This window comes from Anopheles gambiae, chromosome 2 (genome assembly GCF_943734735.2).
Source record: "Anopheles gambiae chromosome 2, idAnoGambNW_F1_1, whole genome shotgun sequence".
In the NCBI taxonomy this organism is placed as follows: Eukaryota; Metazoa; Arthropoda; class Insecta; order Diptera; family Culicidae; genus Anopheles; species Anopheles gambiae.
The window spans coordinates 82,077,102-82,093,512 of NC_064601.1; the positions used below are offsets into that span (position 1 = coordinate 82,077,102).

At 38.0% G+C, this 16,411-nt stretch overlaps 1 protein-coding gene across 4 annotated transcripts in view; it reads left to right on the forward strand.

Annotated features, from left to right (window-relative positions):
- LOC1274964 (potassium voltage-gated channel subfamily H member 8) overlaps window positions 1-16,411 on the forward strand; it is a 57,396-nt gene that overhangs the window by 23,559 nt on the left and 17,426 nt on the right. For 2 of the 4 annotated variants that reach the window (XM_061652543.1, XM_061652544.1), the window contains 3 exons: window positions 9,806-9,943; window positions 15,822-16,009; window positions 16,181-16,409. In XM_061652543.1, the coding sequence (XP_061508527.1) occupies window positions 9,806-9,943; window positions 15,822-16,009; window positions 16,181-16,409 (555 nt within the window). Of the gene's footprint in view, window positions 1-9,805; window positions 9,944-14,308; window positions 15,070-15,821; window positions 16,010-16,180; window positions 16,410-16,411 lie in introns of those variants that run through there. The other 2 variants (XM_061652545.1, XM_061652546.1) reach the window with 2 other exon arrangements.

Below are 16,411 nucleotides of genomic sequence, written 5' to 3' on the forward strand. Positions count from 1 at the left end.
GCCGATCTGGGCCGAATAAAATCCAATCTTCACCCAACACTTGGATTTTATAAGAGTCTGAGTACACGTAATGTAATATTTATCATTGCTAAGTATCATTTGTTTATAAGGCTTTCATTTACAAAAAAAGTTCAAGATATATAGGGTTCACCTTATGGGGTTATCTTATATATGAGGTTTACCTTATATTGGGTTTACCAAAGTTTTTTAGTGGGTATCCAAATGTTTTTGATTGCTTCCTATATATTTTTTTGGTTTGATTGTATGTTTGATTGTATAGGACGATACTAAATGTAGCATATCTGCTACAAGCAAACAGAACTTATAATAAACCGCACTATCAGCTATAGACCCATTTTAATACACTTCGGAAAGCCAAATCCACACTATTGCAACACATTCATTACAACAAATCAGCAAATCAATCCACACCATAGCAACATACCCAGACCATAACGTTCATAAAAACCATTGAGACACACTTATCAAAAACAACCAACACGCGCAACATAAGCAATTCAAGCGTTACTGTAGCAAAGTAGACAAACAGTGAACGCGTGGCAACTTATCGCTAAAAGCGCAGTGTAGGCAAAGATCAACGAACGCACCCGTTCTTTGGCTAGAACAGTTGAAACTTTCAGGAACTTTCGAAAAAACACTAAAAGCGCTGCATAAGCACATAATGACAGACATCTCACTGTCTCACACAATGTATACATTGCACCTCATATCACTAATTGGGCCAAAACAAATTACAAAAACAAATGTATGAAACCCATATCATCTTCTCACGATATATAAAATCGAAAATCGCCACAATGACGTGAGAGTAAACATTCAGCGAGAGAGAGAACAGAGCTCTCTTAGCAACGCGCGTTGCTGCGAAAAGGCTTGCTCCATGCACTGCTAGCCCTGAGGGCCCTGCTAGGGTAATGAGGGCAATGGTTACTTATATTTTTTGTTTACACAAACCGATTTGAAATCATATGGTATTGGATATAATGATTTATTTTTTAGATAATTAAAGTTGCAAATTAGCCACCTGATGATAATGTGTCCTATCTCATACCCCTTCCCATTATAAATCAAGATATTCAAGGCAATATTTAAAAAAAAACATGTCTGAAAACTGTGCAAAATAGCTTAATTGTGAAATGGTTGATATTCCAATTCATTCAATCATTCATAAAGCCAACCATACTCATTATTGGTGCTTAAGCATCTCGAATACTACATACACCGTCGTCATCGGCAGATAAGTGTGATTAAGAATATCCTGTAAAACGGGTCGCTATACCCAGGACGTCGAACATGTACACTGCCTCAAATCTTCTTCTATTTGGCGTAACGTCCTACGCGGACATGCCGGCCTGTAAAGGCTTTCAAGACTTAATTCATTACCACGTAGCCGGATAGTCAATCCTTGCTACCGGGGGACGGTCCATGGGCTTGAACCCATGACGGGCATGTTATTGAATCGTTCGAGTTGACGACCACGTACCACGGGACCGCCCCAAATCTACTACTTTGCAATATTGGCTGAGTCGGGACAAGGAAAACGCATGACAATAACGCATGATCCACAATGAAACTATGTTTACTGTAACGTGCCCAAGAGGGCTGAAAAGACTCTGACTGTATCTATCAAGAGTGATGACGATATCTACTATGTGATGCTATCACCGTACTATGGTGTTGGTTGAGAACAACCACATTATAGTTAAGGACACGTCAAATTAGAAGCAAAATCTGAAAAATGTGGAGCGGCAAGAGTAAATAAAGTAGTTTGCAAATAAACGTGAATTTAGTTAATTGATCTGGAAAGGCTTTAACAGTGTTGAACCATTCATTTCTATAACAGTATAGATTGGAATATTAGATCTACACATTTGGAATGGTTATATGAGGGGATATGTTCACTGCTGAAAATTGATATTTGGCGCCACAATAACAATTGTCTCATACACAAATACCAATTCCATTCAATACTTCAAAACCAGTTTCAGGATAATAAAACAAAATTTTGACGGCGTTTTTGGAAATGACCTTTTTGAAATTTAAGACCGGGAAAATTTACATTGAAAATGTTCTAAGCATCAATTACTTATTACCTAACGTATGAAACATAAATCGAAAAAAAGAGTAAAAATGGAATTCAAACCATGTGCGATATCATATTTTTGTAGTTCAATCTTACATTTATGGGCACAAAAAACACAAAATGGATTGAATCAGAAGTGAGCATTTAAATAATTGTATGTTTTTAAGTACACAATTGGGATTGGATCTAAACATGTTGTATATGTATTAGCGGCACCCAAATTTTTAAATCCACTGTACATCAATACGTTATTCAATGAACACGTTGTTGAGGTTACTACTTAGCTATGGTTTCCAAAACATCATCATCATCAATAATAATCAAAACATTATACATTTGTGTCAACAGAGGCATGGAACGTATCAGTTCGATTGAAAATAAGTAGGAATGCAGCTACTGAACCTTCTGTTTTATCAAAATGGCCACAAAATTCGCAAAAAAAAAATAAAATCATGATCATCATTGTTATTACTTATAAGAGTTAGTAAATAAGATTCATTGGTACTTAACGTGCGTAGCAAATAACCTTATTTTTGAACACGAGTTCAAAAAAATTACAAAATTGCGTGACTGGGTTTTTTTATGATTATTTAAGATATTAGCCTAATTTTTAACATCAATATGGCTCAAAAGTAGCCTCATCGATATTTCACGGTTCTATTATAAGGTTTGTGGTGTTTGTGGTGTAACGCATAAGAACAAATAGGTGTTTGAGTTATGGTTGTTGCCACTGATCGTGTAGAGGTTGAAAATAATTTGAAATTTGAGGACATCCGGTAGATTTTACCGGGCCTTAACTAGTTTGAGTATAAATAAACCCAACTCCGACCATGGCGAGTTAGATTCGTTCGGACTGCTAGGATAGGACTATGCTCATCCAACATCTATCGACCTTATGTCCGCCTTACCCAAGGAGAGGCCTCTAACCTCCAACGATTCCAATAAGGGAAACCCTTTCAGGGATTCTATAATCGCCTGAACGTACTAGTGTCGAAAAGTGCTACACTAGTGCTTCAAACAAAGTGTTATTCTACCTCGATACATGTCAGCGAAACACTGACCCATCGCAACGGTACACGGAAACGGTATGTAGGGGAAAGCGGAGCAAAATGGGCATGTGGGGCAAAATGGACACCCTCTATTTAAGCATTATTTGACTACAAAGATACTTTCCAATGCTCAAAATGTATTCATTAGAGTGTTCTATGAATACCATGTAAGTTTCTTAACCCTTACATAACAAATAACTAAGAAAAATGCAAAATAAGGTTCAGCAGCATATTGATGTAATTTTTGCGACTTCGAAAATAAGCTTAAACGAGTGTCACAGGGATGCGTTGAAGTTTTTCATGATATATTTTTAAAGATATGATATTTCTTTACAATTTGTCTGAAGAAAGCAAGGCGATTGAATGCGTATTTTTACTAATATAACGAAAAATACAAAAATGCTTCACGTTGGGGCAAAATGGGCAGTTACGCTTGGGGCAAAATGGGCAGATGCTTTTGACATACGGCGCTTGGTGAGGCTATGGTGTTGTATTTACCGCCTCAAAAATGATAACAGGCACAGCTTCAAAAGATTCGATTTTGTAGATTTTAACGTGTAAAAACTGTTTTAATTTTGATAAAATATTTTTGGAAGAATTTTCAGGGCTTTTCTGACCAGCAAATCAAAAAATAGAACGAAAAATACTTTTCACGAAACGTGCGCAAAAGCATAGACCATTTCCTAAGCGCAGTTGTTGTGGCCCATATTGCCCCAGTGTTTTGACGTTTCACAGTTTGTTTACATATGCCCATTTTGCCCCAGGGCTATGCCCATTTTACCCCGCGTGTCAAAATAGCTTCTCGTAAAACATCAACTTTTATTTTACATTATTTTATGTTGTTTACATTCTATGTGGCAATTTTAATCTATAGATAAATGGTGGAGGCATACAATAATGAAAGAAAATTTGTGTGTTGTGGCATATTCAAAGGAATATTCAGTAAACTGCTTAACATGCCCTGCTTTCCCCTACATCATCATCACATTAAATGCCGACCGTAACTATCCAAAATCAAACTTACTAAATGGCGACCGTAACTAGCGGCGAACTCATTACACAAAAAATCGTGGAATCCTGTAATAGTGCAAACAACGATTCTACACCTTTCAAGAACATTTGGACAGCAACCCAACACTCTATTATATAGTTTTTTTTAAATCCTAATCAAACTTCTAGACTAGCGGTTTTAAACAGGGTGAAATTTTAGGAGAGAATTTTCGATGAAAATTTTGCAAAATGCAAAAAGACTTAACTAGATACGATGGTTGGGGCATGTCATAAGGATGCAAGCACTCATGCCCCACCAAGAAGGTGTTTGATAAGTCCCACCTCTTACCCTACTTTCGTCCTTCTCAAACCTGTGTTGGAGTAACTGTACCAGTATTCGGCAGGGTAACTAAAAATGTGTAATTACGCAGAAACGCATTGAAAATAGTCTCCACACATATTTTTTAATATAGATATGCTCATTTGTTATTCATATATGAAGTATCACATCATTTCCTTGCATATTTTTCAAAATATCAAACAAAATGTGCAGAGTTCACAATTGTTCTGCACATTTGCTGTCAGCCAATAGTTCAGCAGGTTTCGTTATTAAGAGAACCAGAACAGTAAACGAATGAAAGTGTGGTTTTTATGAAAGATTCTATGGTTGTAGAATTTATTCTAGCCCGTTTAGAATTTTAAAATCACGAAAAAAATATTTATTTACTTTAAATAGTGCCGAAAATAGGTACACGGTCAATGTTGATTTTTGACAGATCAATGCTGTGTGATCCTGTCGAAACATGAAACAATAACACACTTTTGATTTTAGTGAATAATCATTTATAAATTGACCAGAACACTACAACGCGTATGCCGACACTTAAAACAATATTTCTTGTATCAAATATTACCAATTTCACTATATTTAATCCAATATCTTGCGAGAAAAATAATAATTTGTGTGCCAGTACTCGATAGCCGTCAGGTAGTCTCATTTTTCCAATGCCTACTTTGTTTGTAACTCACATCAAAGAGACTGTAAAAACTGCCAGCAAAATGACCAAATTGGGCAACATAAAAGTGATAATTTAAGTGCTTTTTAACACCAATTTTAGAAAAGTGAGAGTTTAAAACTGTTTTAAATATATTTGTCTACCTATTTGCATTGATTAAAACATTTAGCGACCCGTATTCGCGTTGCCGAAAATAGGAGCACAGCCTGCAGAAAATAGGACGAAATTGCCGAAAATAGGAGCAAAAACAGTGTTTGCATTTTCACGACTATATCTAAAAAAATTCATTTAAATCGGCAAATAAAAAATAGCACAGCATAATTAGATAGTTTACTTACTTACTTACTTATCCGGCGCTACAACCGCTTTGCGGTCTTGGCCTGCCTCAGGAGTGTCCGAAACCGCTCACGGTCTCGCGCCTTCGTCTGCCAGTCTGTTATCCCGGCCTTAATGGCGGACGCCTCCACGCCATCTTGCCACCTCAATTTGGGCCTACCACGCCTCCTCTGTCCTTGTGGACGGCCTAAAAAGACTTTACGGGCTGGGTCGTCCGTTTCCATGCGTACAACATGGCCAGCCCACCGGAGCCTGGCGAGCTTAATACGCTGTACGACAGTGAGGTCGCCGTACATCTCGTATAGCTCGTCATTATAGCGGCTCCTCCATTGTCCTTCCACACATACGGGGCCAAGTATCCTTCTGAGCATCTTCCTCTCGAACGCGGCTAAGAGGGCTTCGTCAGATTTGGACAGTGTCCATGTCTCAGAGGCGTATGTGAGTACTGGTACTATATAGGTACTATATAGTCCCAGCTTCGTCCGTCGCGACAGGTTCTTTGAGGTGAACTGCTTTTTCAGGCTGTAGAATGACCGGTTGGCAGCCAGCATCCTTGCGCGCAACTCAACTTCCATACTGTTGTCGTTGCTGACCTTTGACCCAAGATAGGTGAATTCTGGGACGACTTCAAAAGTGCGTTCACTTATCTGTACATCACGCCTACGTAGATTTGGATTATTTATTGGTAGGTCCGCTGATGTTGCCACCATCAGTTTGGTCTTTGCCTCGTTTATCTGCAATCCGAGGTTCTCTGCCGCCTGCTCAATCCCTTGGTAGGCTTCTGCTACATAGGAGAGCCGCAGACCAATGATGTCTATATCATCAGCGTATGCCAGGATCTGGGTTGACTTATAGAAGATGGTTCCCGTAGTCTCCACCCTCGAGTCGCGGATGGCCCTCTCTAGCGCCAAGTTGAATAGGAGACAGGCAAGCCCGTCCCCCTGGCGCAGACCCTTGGTGGTAGCAAAAGGTCCTGAGAGTTTTCCATCCACCCTCACCTGGCATGTGACGTTGGTCATAGTCATTCTAACTAGCCTTATCAGTTTGGCCGGGATTCCAAATGAGCTCATAGCGTCGTACAGTTTTACCCTGGCTATGCTATCGTATGCGGCTTTGAAGTCTATGAAGAGATGGTATGTGTCGTTTTTGTATTCAGCCATCTTCTCCAAGATCTGCCGCATGGTGAAGATCTGATCAGTGGTTGATTTTCCGTTTCGGAATCCTCTTTGATAGTTTCCTACTATCTCTTCGACGTGCGGGACAAGGCGATCCTGAAGGATCAGGGAGAATATTTTATAGGCGGTATTCAACACCGTAATACCCCTGTAGTTGTTGCAGTCCAACCTATCTCCCTTCTTGTATATGGGGTAGATGATGCCGAGATTCCAATCACAAGGCATCGATTCGCTATCCCACACCCCAGCAACAATTTGATGAATCTCGTTTTTTAGTCGTGCACCTCCATTCTTGACCAGTTTGGCTGCAATTCCGTCGGTTCCGGGTGCCTTGATATTTTTCAGCCGACGGATAGCCTTTCGTGTTTCTTCTATGCTTTGGTGGCAGTAGCATGACACTATCTGCTAGTGGCGCTTCTAGCTGTTCGCTAAACTGGTCATTGAGTAATTCATCAAAGTACTGAGCCTACCGCGAAAGGACCTCTGGCTGGTTACTGACCAGATCTCCATCCTTGTTGCGACAGCAGGTTACCTTAGGTACAACGTTGTTTCGGTGACCTGCTATCGCTTGGTAAAACTTTCGTGTTGGTCCGTACGCCTCTCTGGTTTGCTCGAGTTCCCGCATGTTTTGCTCTTCCAAAGCATGCTTCTTGCAGCGGTGAACTCGTTTCTCTTCGCGTCTAAGCCGTGAATATTCCTCTGCGCATGCCCGCGTTCTATGCTGCATTGCTCGGTATGCAGTATTATTACGTTCGGTCACTTGTCTGCATTCATCGTCGAACCAGCCAAACAAACAGCCAATTCGATAGTTTATCGTTCAAAATAATGTCACTTTCATGAAAAATAATAAAAAATGTAAGTGTACCAACAGTTTTAGTGAAACTGCTGCAATAACCTGCCCAATACTGGTACATTTACCCTATCTATAAGGCTGGAAATAGACGAACCGAGATCATCGCGGTACCGCGAAAATCGCGTATGACTTGAGCTGTTATAGTGACGATTGAATGTGCTAAGAAGAAATATTTTTTATCAATTTGCGAATCTAATTATTTATTTCACATATTTTATGCAAAATAAAATACAAAACTCATTTCTCGACACGAGTTTTCACACAAATCCACCGGAAAAAGTAAAAATTATTGGTTCGCGCTACCGCAAATCGCACAGCAATACCAAGGTAGAGTATCTCTGCAAAACAGCAGGCGCGATTGGAGGCGCAGAAGATTTGACAGCTCTACTGTTCTACAACTGTTATAAACAAGGCGCGAATTTCGAGGTACCGCGACGATCTCGGTTCGTCTATTTCCAGCATAAGATAATTCAACTCTAATAGAAGTAATGAAATTAAAAAACGAGCTTAAATTAAACTGTTGTACCGTTGAATCGCTTTGAGAAACAAAAAGTTTATGGCACTTTGAGAATGCAAATTGGGTATCCTCGGCTCACTAGCCCTGCGTAGATATCCAGGCAACAGGCATTTTAACATTTAAGAAATGAAGATCATGGTCTGGTACACAATCCTCTGCTGTACCGACATCCATTGAAGAATATCTAGCATTACAGTGGTCGGCGTACGTCGACTGAACTCCAGAACACACTTCTTAGCATTCAACATCCGTAGAACACGTTACTCCTAATTCTTGAATTTTGAACCACTGTTGCGTTTGAAAGATAAAAGTAAACAAACAATGAAGGTGGTTATTTGAAAAAGGGTGGTTATTGTTTAGAAATAGTAAAATAGAATAAAAAAAAAGCCATGGACTGCTGTCTAGGGGTCTAGGGGCAGTCTAGGAGTTCATAGTTGAACCCCATAGTTGAACCATAGTTGAACAAGCCCCCCCCCCCTCCCCCGGCTCATGAAGTTGTAAGTGAGGAATGTAAAGCTACATACAACCATGGGAGGAAAAGCTGCCAAAAGGTTGAAAGCTGCTCTAGAATGCTAATAAATACATGAATAAATAACAACAACAAAATTCTTCGACCACTAGTCAATAGGATTAAATCGCTGTATGAATTCATAGATTTACCGCTTTAAATGCGATTATCTCCATCGTTTGAGCAAACCACCGAGACAAAACATGCGCACAGAAAGAAGGACGCGGCTTCAGCTGTTGCGTTGCGGCATGACAACTTAATATTTAGCTTCTTTCCCTGTCAATTCAGCACAACTGGCGGGCGTATGTGTGTCTGCTCGTGAAAATATACATATTTATTAACAGCCATCTGCACCTGATTCGCGACTACGATGTCAAATTAATAATAACTGTGAACGACACTTCACTCGGAACGGCACCGGATGCCGCACCGCGCACACACGCACACTCTTTTAGGAATAGAGTAAATTTGTCAACCAGTCACACCAGCGAAACTAGAAGTTGCCGCTATCCCCAAAAACAGCCCGTAAATGGTGGTCTTTTTTGTTGGTTCACCTTTTTAGCGCACTCCTTTTGCTGCTCACACTTTTCGTGCAAAAGTTTAGCGAGCGCGGTGCCGGCATTGCTCGAAAGATCCGACCCTGACTCCAACCATCTGTGCGTTGAAGCTCACGTTACTGGTTGTCTCATAGCGACCGACCAAGAGAGCAGCAGAGATGAGACCGGAATGATGGGTTGGATAAGACATAAGCTACCCGCAGCTGGTGGGTAGCATGATTTATGGGACAGACACCGGGACATCAAAACTTACGCTAATGAAATCGCTCTCCACAGTCACCAGCCTTGCAAAGTGCTTCCGTTAAATTTTCAGTCAAGTGAAACAAACAAAAAACCTGAACCACACAGAGCGAAAGCCAAACCCTCGTAGTAAACCCACACGGTATTAGGGCATTTGATGGGCTGGAGAATGGTACGGCCCGGAATAAATCCACGCGCACAAACTCCTTGCGCGACAGCAAACCGGGAAGAGTGGCAGGCAGCTAGGGATTTCTTCTTTTTTTTTTTGCACAACCACGACCCAAAAATCCTGGAAAAAACTTTCCCTTTTGCCAAAGTTTGCTCGTAATCGTTTTAATGAGTTATTATGCTTGTTATGCTTAACATTTCATGTCTGTTCTGACAACTTTTCATCGGTACGATTTATTTTATTTCTTTGTTCTTGCGTTATTTTTTGACATCACGGGAAAAACCCTATCTACAGGTACGCCGTTTTGGTGCTTGCTGGATATTGTGCCGATCAAAAATGAGAAGCGAGAAGTTGTGCTGTTCCTGGCATCGCACAAGGATGTCACGACTGCCAAAATGTCGGAAATGTCGATGTCGGACGAATGTGATAGCGGTAAGTAGACCCGATCTTAAGTAATTCTTTGCTTTCGACTTTGACCCGCGTGCGTCGTTTCAGTATGTGTTTTTAACTGTTTTTTACAATTTTTAATCCTGTTCAATTCTGTTCGTTTCGTGACTGTACTATATCTGCCCGTTTCCGATTTCTTATCCTACAGCTGCGAACAAGCAATCGTACTCGCTTCTTGTTTTGCAGAGGGAAAAGTTAGGGCAACGTTATCCAAAAGTAAACTATTTCAATGTTTATCATTTTTATAACCAAACAGATACACAATACCTCGTTTGAGTCGCAATGTTAGGAACCAGCTTGCAATGCGTTTTGTAATAAATCTCTTTTGAACAGTTTGGTAATAATCTGGTTGTAAAAGGTTTTCGTATTATTTTCCATAATGTATTTACTGCTGTACTTTTAGTTTTGGAAATTTCCTAAACGTGTCATTCTTGTAGTTTTAATACAGTTTTGTTGGGTTTGAGAGCTTTGAGTATCTTCCACCGCGAGTTGTGATGTACTGAATGAAGCATTTTGAGGGAAAAATGCGCAAAGGAAATATCTAGTACGAACAGTGTCACGAGTACACTCGAATTTCCAATGTATGCATTATGCATACATTTACAGATACATACAGCCTATTGATAACATAAAAAAGTAAAGGGTTTTAAAAATTTATATGGCAACATGTTATTTATATTTTGTTAATTCAAAAGAATCAACATTGTTAATCTAGATATTGATTCTTTTTAATAAGCCAAGAATTCTTTTGAATGAAAATTTCCCGGATTTCTATCTTTTAAACCTATTCTAATGCTTATTTTGCATCAAGTGTATATAAAATGGGTGAAACATTGTAAAAACCCCATCTTTTACAACGCTACAACAACAACGCTACATTTGCTACGAATATTATTTAAAATCTATTTTAAAGTTGCCATCATTGTAATAAAAATTTTGCCGTATTCAGTGGAAAAGATAGAATTATCACAAAATTTTATCAAACTAAAATATAATAAATATAAAATATAATATAAAATATAATAAATCTAAAATATAATTACTGTTTTGGAAATTGGATAAATTAAAATCCTTAAAAAAAATCATGACTTTTCTTCGCTGAACATAATTCATAATAAGGCCTATTCGTAAGGTCTCTTTGCATTCAAATCCACGATAACCTGAGACAAATATATTTTCATCTGAGATAAAAAGCCAAGGATGATTATACAATATTGTTTGTGCCTACAATGTTAAACTTTGTTGGCAAACTGGATTGTTCAGATAAAGATTGTTCAGATAAATACTTTTAAACAAACAATAAAAGTTGAATGGCTGTTTTGAATGAGTAAATCAAATAGATTAGCAATTAAATGTATGCAATCGTTGCGATTTGCTCGTACGTTTGCACCGTTGCATTGATTATTTTGCACCAGATTTGAAGGTGCGTTATCAATGATTGTTGAAGCTATTTTAGTGCATTTCCTTTGCTCTGCATGCGGCAAACTAGGCGGATGGGAACGAGATTTGTTGCACGCAATGCATTCGATTTAATTTCCCCGCTCCTGTCTAGTAATTACTCTTCAGTACCGTTTCCGACTACCCAATTTGACCCTCTGCCCCTTTACCCGGCACATGAGCTCTAGTGTGGTATGCTGTTTTCATACGGGTAGCTCAAACGATGCTCATTTATTCCTCGACTCGACAGACTACTTCACAAGCGGAAACGTTTCCAGTTAACTCTCAAGCGATTCTATATGCCTCAATTCAAATGGCAAGCAAGGTCGAGAATGAGCGTGAAAATGGAACGGAAAATTTGCATTTACATGGGCGCGTATGATCTCATGCTGATAGCTCCAAGCGCAGTAGTCGTAACTAATATGCAGAATATTCAAATGCAAGCAGCAACTTTTCAATGTCCTTGCAGTGATTGGATTACACCGGGTAGAAAAGTTATGGGTATGGAATCTATCCTGAGAGGTCAAACAAATGCCATGTCGTTGCGTGGCGGAAAACACGGGTAAAAAAATAACTGGGAAATTTTAACGAATCCAGCCAAATGACGCCCAACGAAATGCAACATACGAAATGAAATTTATTTGTTATGGTAATTCTGTTAATCAGTTTAATTGAACTTCAAATCATGTTTGCTTGAGCTGAAATTACAAAAAAAAAGATAGACATTTTGTAAAACGAACCAACTGTACGGTATTTTCTATTGGTTGGCCGTGTGTTTTATAAAGATCTGTGTCCAGGGGAACATACAAAGGATCAACTGTAAAGGTGTAAAATATTTATATTGTAAATTTTATTAAATTATTTTATATTGTTGTTGTATTTATGTCCCAAAAATGGGACACTTTTGGTTTGTTATCAAATTTTGCTCATCATCGCTTTCCTTTAATTTATTTGTACAATTTGATCAAACTTAATCGGTTATTTATACGAGTTTTAATGAGAAACTACCCTTTTAGATCTTTAGTAAATTAATAAGCATATTAATTTGTGGTTAACTTACAAATACTAATTAATGAAAACCGCCTTTTTTGTATCGTTATATCGTTATTTGGTTGGGATTATCTGCATCGTAAACTCTAGGTGAACAATGCACAATGGGCATTTGCCGGGATGAAATTCAAAAAATCAACTTTGTAATAGCGCAATTCCAAATAATATGTTTAAATACTAAGGGTTAAACTAAGAAAAATACCAAATATGAGCTCTTTATCTGTTCTGGTTCTCTAGAAAACACCTCTCAAAGTTGAGATTTGTTAAAAAAACGCAGAAAAATCTTCACTTTTTTGGAAAACTTTAAACCTTTGTAACTTTTTCAAATATGAACCGATTTTGATAAATTTAGACATTTTATAAAGGATATTTAGTCAGCTTTATAAACAGATGAAAAAATTTGAGCTAAGTTAATTTTATGCAAAAATATACGATAATAACTGAAGAAACCTCCTGAAAATTTTCATAATTTTAATTTTTGACTTGATGCCATTATAAAAGTGGCGTAGAGTGGCGTTGTCTCATATATGTCACATCATAGTGTAATATATATACTATCAATCTGTGAAAAAATATTCTGCGAAAGTTTGCGAACGCGAATTTAATTGAAGTTTTTTCACATCAACTTTTTCTAAAAACAGACACATGCGTAACTAGGCGGCTCCATAGGTGCCTAGTGTAGCGTATTTCGTGTATTCTACAAAAATATATTCTACGTGCTTTTGATCATCTTTCATTTCCATTACGAAGCTGTGTATCTTAGTTTCAGCTCATGTACTTATCTTATATGTAAATTTCTATTCTAACCTAACTTTATCATTAAATATAATGAAGCAAATCAGAACCAAATACCTTTTGGTCCTACTGCAGATTATAGAAGGATATAAGGAAAGTAATTCTTAAATTATACGCATAACAGGAAAACGTTATGAATGCAGTAGCATCTATTGGCGTTTTGGGAGAAGAAACTCCCAAAACTCATGACAAACTAAATATAAGGATAGAGGGGAGATGCTACAAAGAATATTTTGCAAGAAAGAAAATGCATCCACATGCATGCAGGACATTTTGTATAATGAGCTGTATTCCTCTGATTCGTTAACCAGTTCAATATCAGTAGCTACACGTACTAAAACAAAGACAGGGTTTAACTTTACAAATGAAGTAAATACTTTGTTTGTAGCTATCGTGCAATTTTGATTTTTTCAGATAGTTGTAAAACCAAGAAGGATTTTTAGTTTTATTACCCCTTCTGAAGGCAGTACAGCACTTGGAAAGGTATTGGATGAATATTCAAAGACAAACAATATGTGCTGCTTTTCATTACGAATTTGAGAAGTACTTTATTTCAATGCACCTGCTCTATCTAATTATTTAAATGCCTTTATTCATGTCTTTAGAAAAGTGAACTAGACGTCAGGAGCTTGTAATAGCATCCACCTAAGTTGTGTATGTAAATTTTTAATATTTGTACTACCTGTGAGTAAAAGTGACGAGAATTAGCTACAATTGTCCTATACAAAGCAGAAAAAATTATTTTATTCAAAATTATTATGTTTTGTTTATATATTATTATTATTATTATTTATTTACTCTTCATTATGGAACATTACAGTATATTTTAAAATGGTTTATACTATTAGCAACAAATAATGCAAGAAAAAAAACACACAAAATTAATAAAACTAAGCAAAAATCTCTTAAAACACTATTTTATGTAGCGCCACCTGGTGGTATGGATGCGAACTACAAATAAAATGTTATTTACTATCAAAATACTTTACTACAAACGATAAAAACTAACAATTTCTGCAAAAATAATTTCATCCCGCAATTTGTTCTAAACTGCCCATTGTGCAATGGTATTCAATACTTCAAAAATGTAGTTTGGACGAATCAATTAAACTGTTTGGTAATAAAAAGGACAACATTTACTTTGATTGGCCATGTCCAAGTTCTACACAAGAAGATGTTCAATGTTACTTTTTATTACTCTTATTGTAATAAGCTTTTAGGAAGCGTATTATTACAGTAACAAACGTTGCTTCTAACGGCAAACAAATTCAGAATTGTTCTATTAAAAAAAACTTACAAGCACTTATTTAAAGCTCTATTGAAAGGCAGAGATGATTGAGCATTACAGGGAACACTGTTTGTTCATTGTTCTATTTTTGTCTTGAAGTTTTATGATTGCACAAGGACCAGAAAATCTACTTCCTCTGTCGAAAGTCGAATAATAATGCCAATACGCAGTTTGGCTGTCATAATTTTGTTAAAGGTTACGAAAAAGAAAAAAAGCAGTCCTCTTCTAATGATGCCAAATGCCCATCACTAGAAAATGATAATTTGTAATCAAATCCAACCATAGCGAATGCATTAACCGGAAACTGTAGCGACAATATACACTTCCAATTCAAATCCTTCGAGGAAACAAAAAAGGGCCCACTGTTTACGAAAACAAAAAGTTCTCGAGCAAGCAGATTAACGTTCCTGGAAGGATGCACAGACACACATTTAAAACTCAAATGGTTTCAGTATTCATCTGGAACAAACAGCAATGCGCCTACCAAAGCAAAAAAGCGCATTAGGAACCAACTGCCGTTGCCTGTGCAGTGCTGCAGGAGGTAGTTCGTACAATTGCATTCCGTTCCTGACTGACTGCATGAATGTTGCTCCAGATAAGCGATCGGTTTTTTCTTTATTGTGTTGTGATTTTTATGTAACTGTTATACAATTTATTCACTTCCTGTAGTTCATAGGAACGTTTGAGCGTCATCTTGGCGATCTTGTTGGTATCCTGTACGTTGAATGTAGTTTGTTTTGTTTTACCATTGAAGTATAGAATGAAGACTACATACATCATTCACCAATTCGGATTTATCTTCAAAAACATTCAAAACAGTCGTGTAGTATAGGGTCATTGGTGTGTGTTTGTGTGTGTGTGTGTGTGTTTGAAAGTATTCTAAGATTTATCTGTTGGTCTTATTTTTCTTCTTTTTTGGGTTTGGGAAACGCCAATTGGAACGCGCAGAACCGTTCGGTACCTTGAAATTGAACCGTTTTTCTCGTGGAACAATTAAGTGTGTCTGTTTTCACTCTGTCTCTCTCTATGTTTCCACCAGTTGGTTTGGTTTGGTTTTGTGTTTTTTCGTTTTCTTTCATTTTATTTTTTTAATAAACCTCTTCTCTTTCTATACGGTTTGGTGTCAACGTTTCTTTTTTCTTGCTCGATGCCGATTCGTACTTTCTATTTTTCCCCCTCTATCCTTCCTAGTGCTGGTCCCTTCCCATTTGCCAGTACCTTCTGTTGAATGTTTCAGTGTGTGTTTTTTAATCAATTCAATTCTTTCGACATTTACACCGGTGGAAATTTTAGCTGCTTTGTTGGGAGCACGATTTCGATCAGCTGAAACCTCTTTGCTTGCAGACGATGGGGCGGAGGATGATAGTTTGGAAATACCGCCAGGTGTGAACATGGGCCGTCGACGGTCGCGAGCCGTTCTCTATCAACTGTCCGGACACTACAAGCCGGAGAAAATGAAAACTAAAATTAAACTAAATAGCGTAAGTAGGTAGACGTGGAGGCAAGTTTCTCGCTTGCGCTGTTGCTCACTTGCTCACTTGCTTTGCTTTCATGCCATGGTATCCATGTATCGCCTCGATATATTGAATCTATTCGTCAGCTAATATGCCCTTTCCCCCTTTTGCTCTCATTGCTCATTCTTCCCGTTGCAGAATCTATTGCACTCGAGTGAGGCACCGCTACCTGAGTACAAGACGCAAGCCTTAAAGAAATCGCGTTTCATTCTATCACACTACGGCATGTTCAAGGGCTGCTGGGACTGGATGATTCTGGTCGCCACGTTCTACGTCGCCATCGCCGTGCCGTACAATGCGGCGTTCGTTAAAACTGATCGCTTAACCATGGTGTCGGATGTTGTTGTCGAGGCTTTATTTATTGTTGGT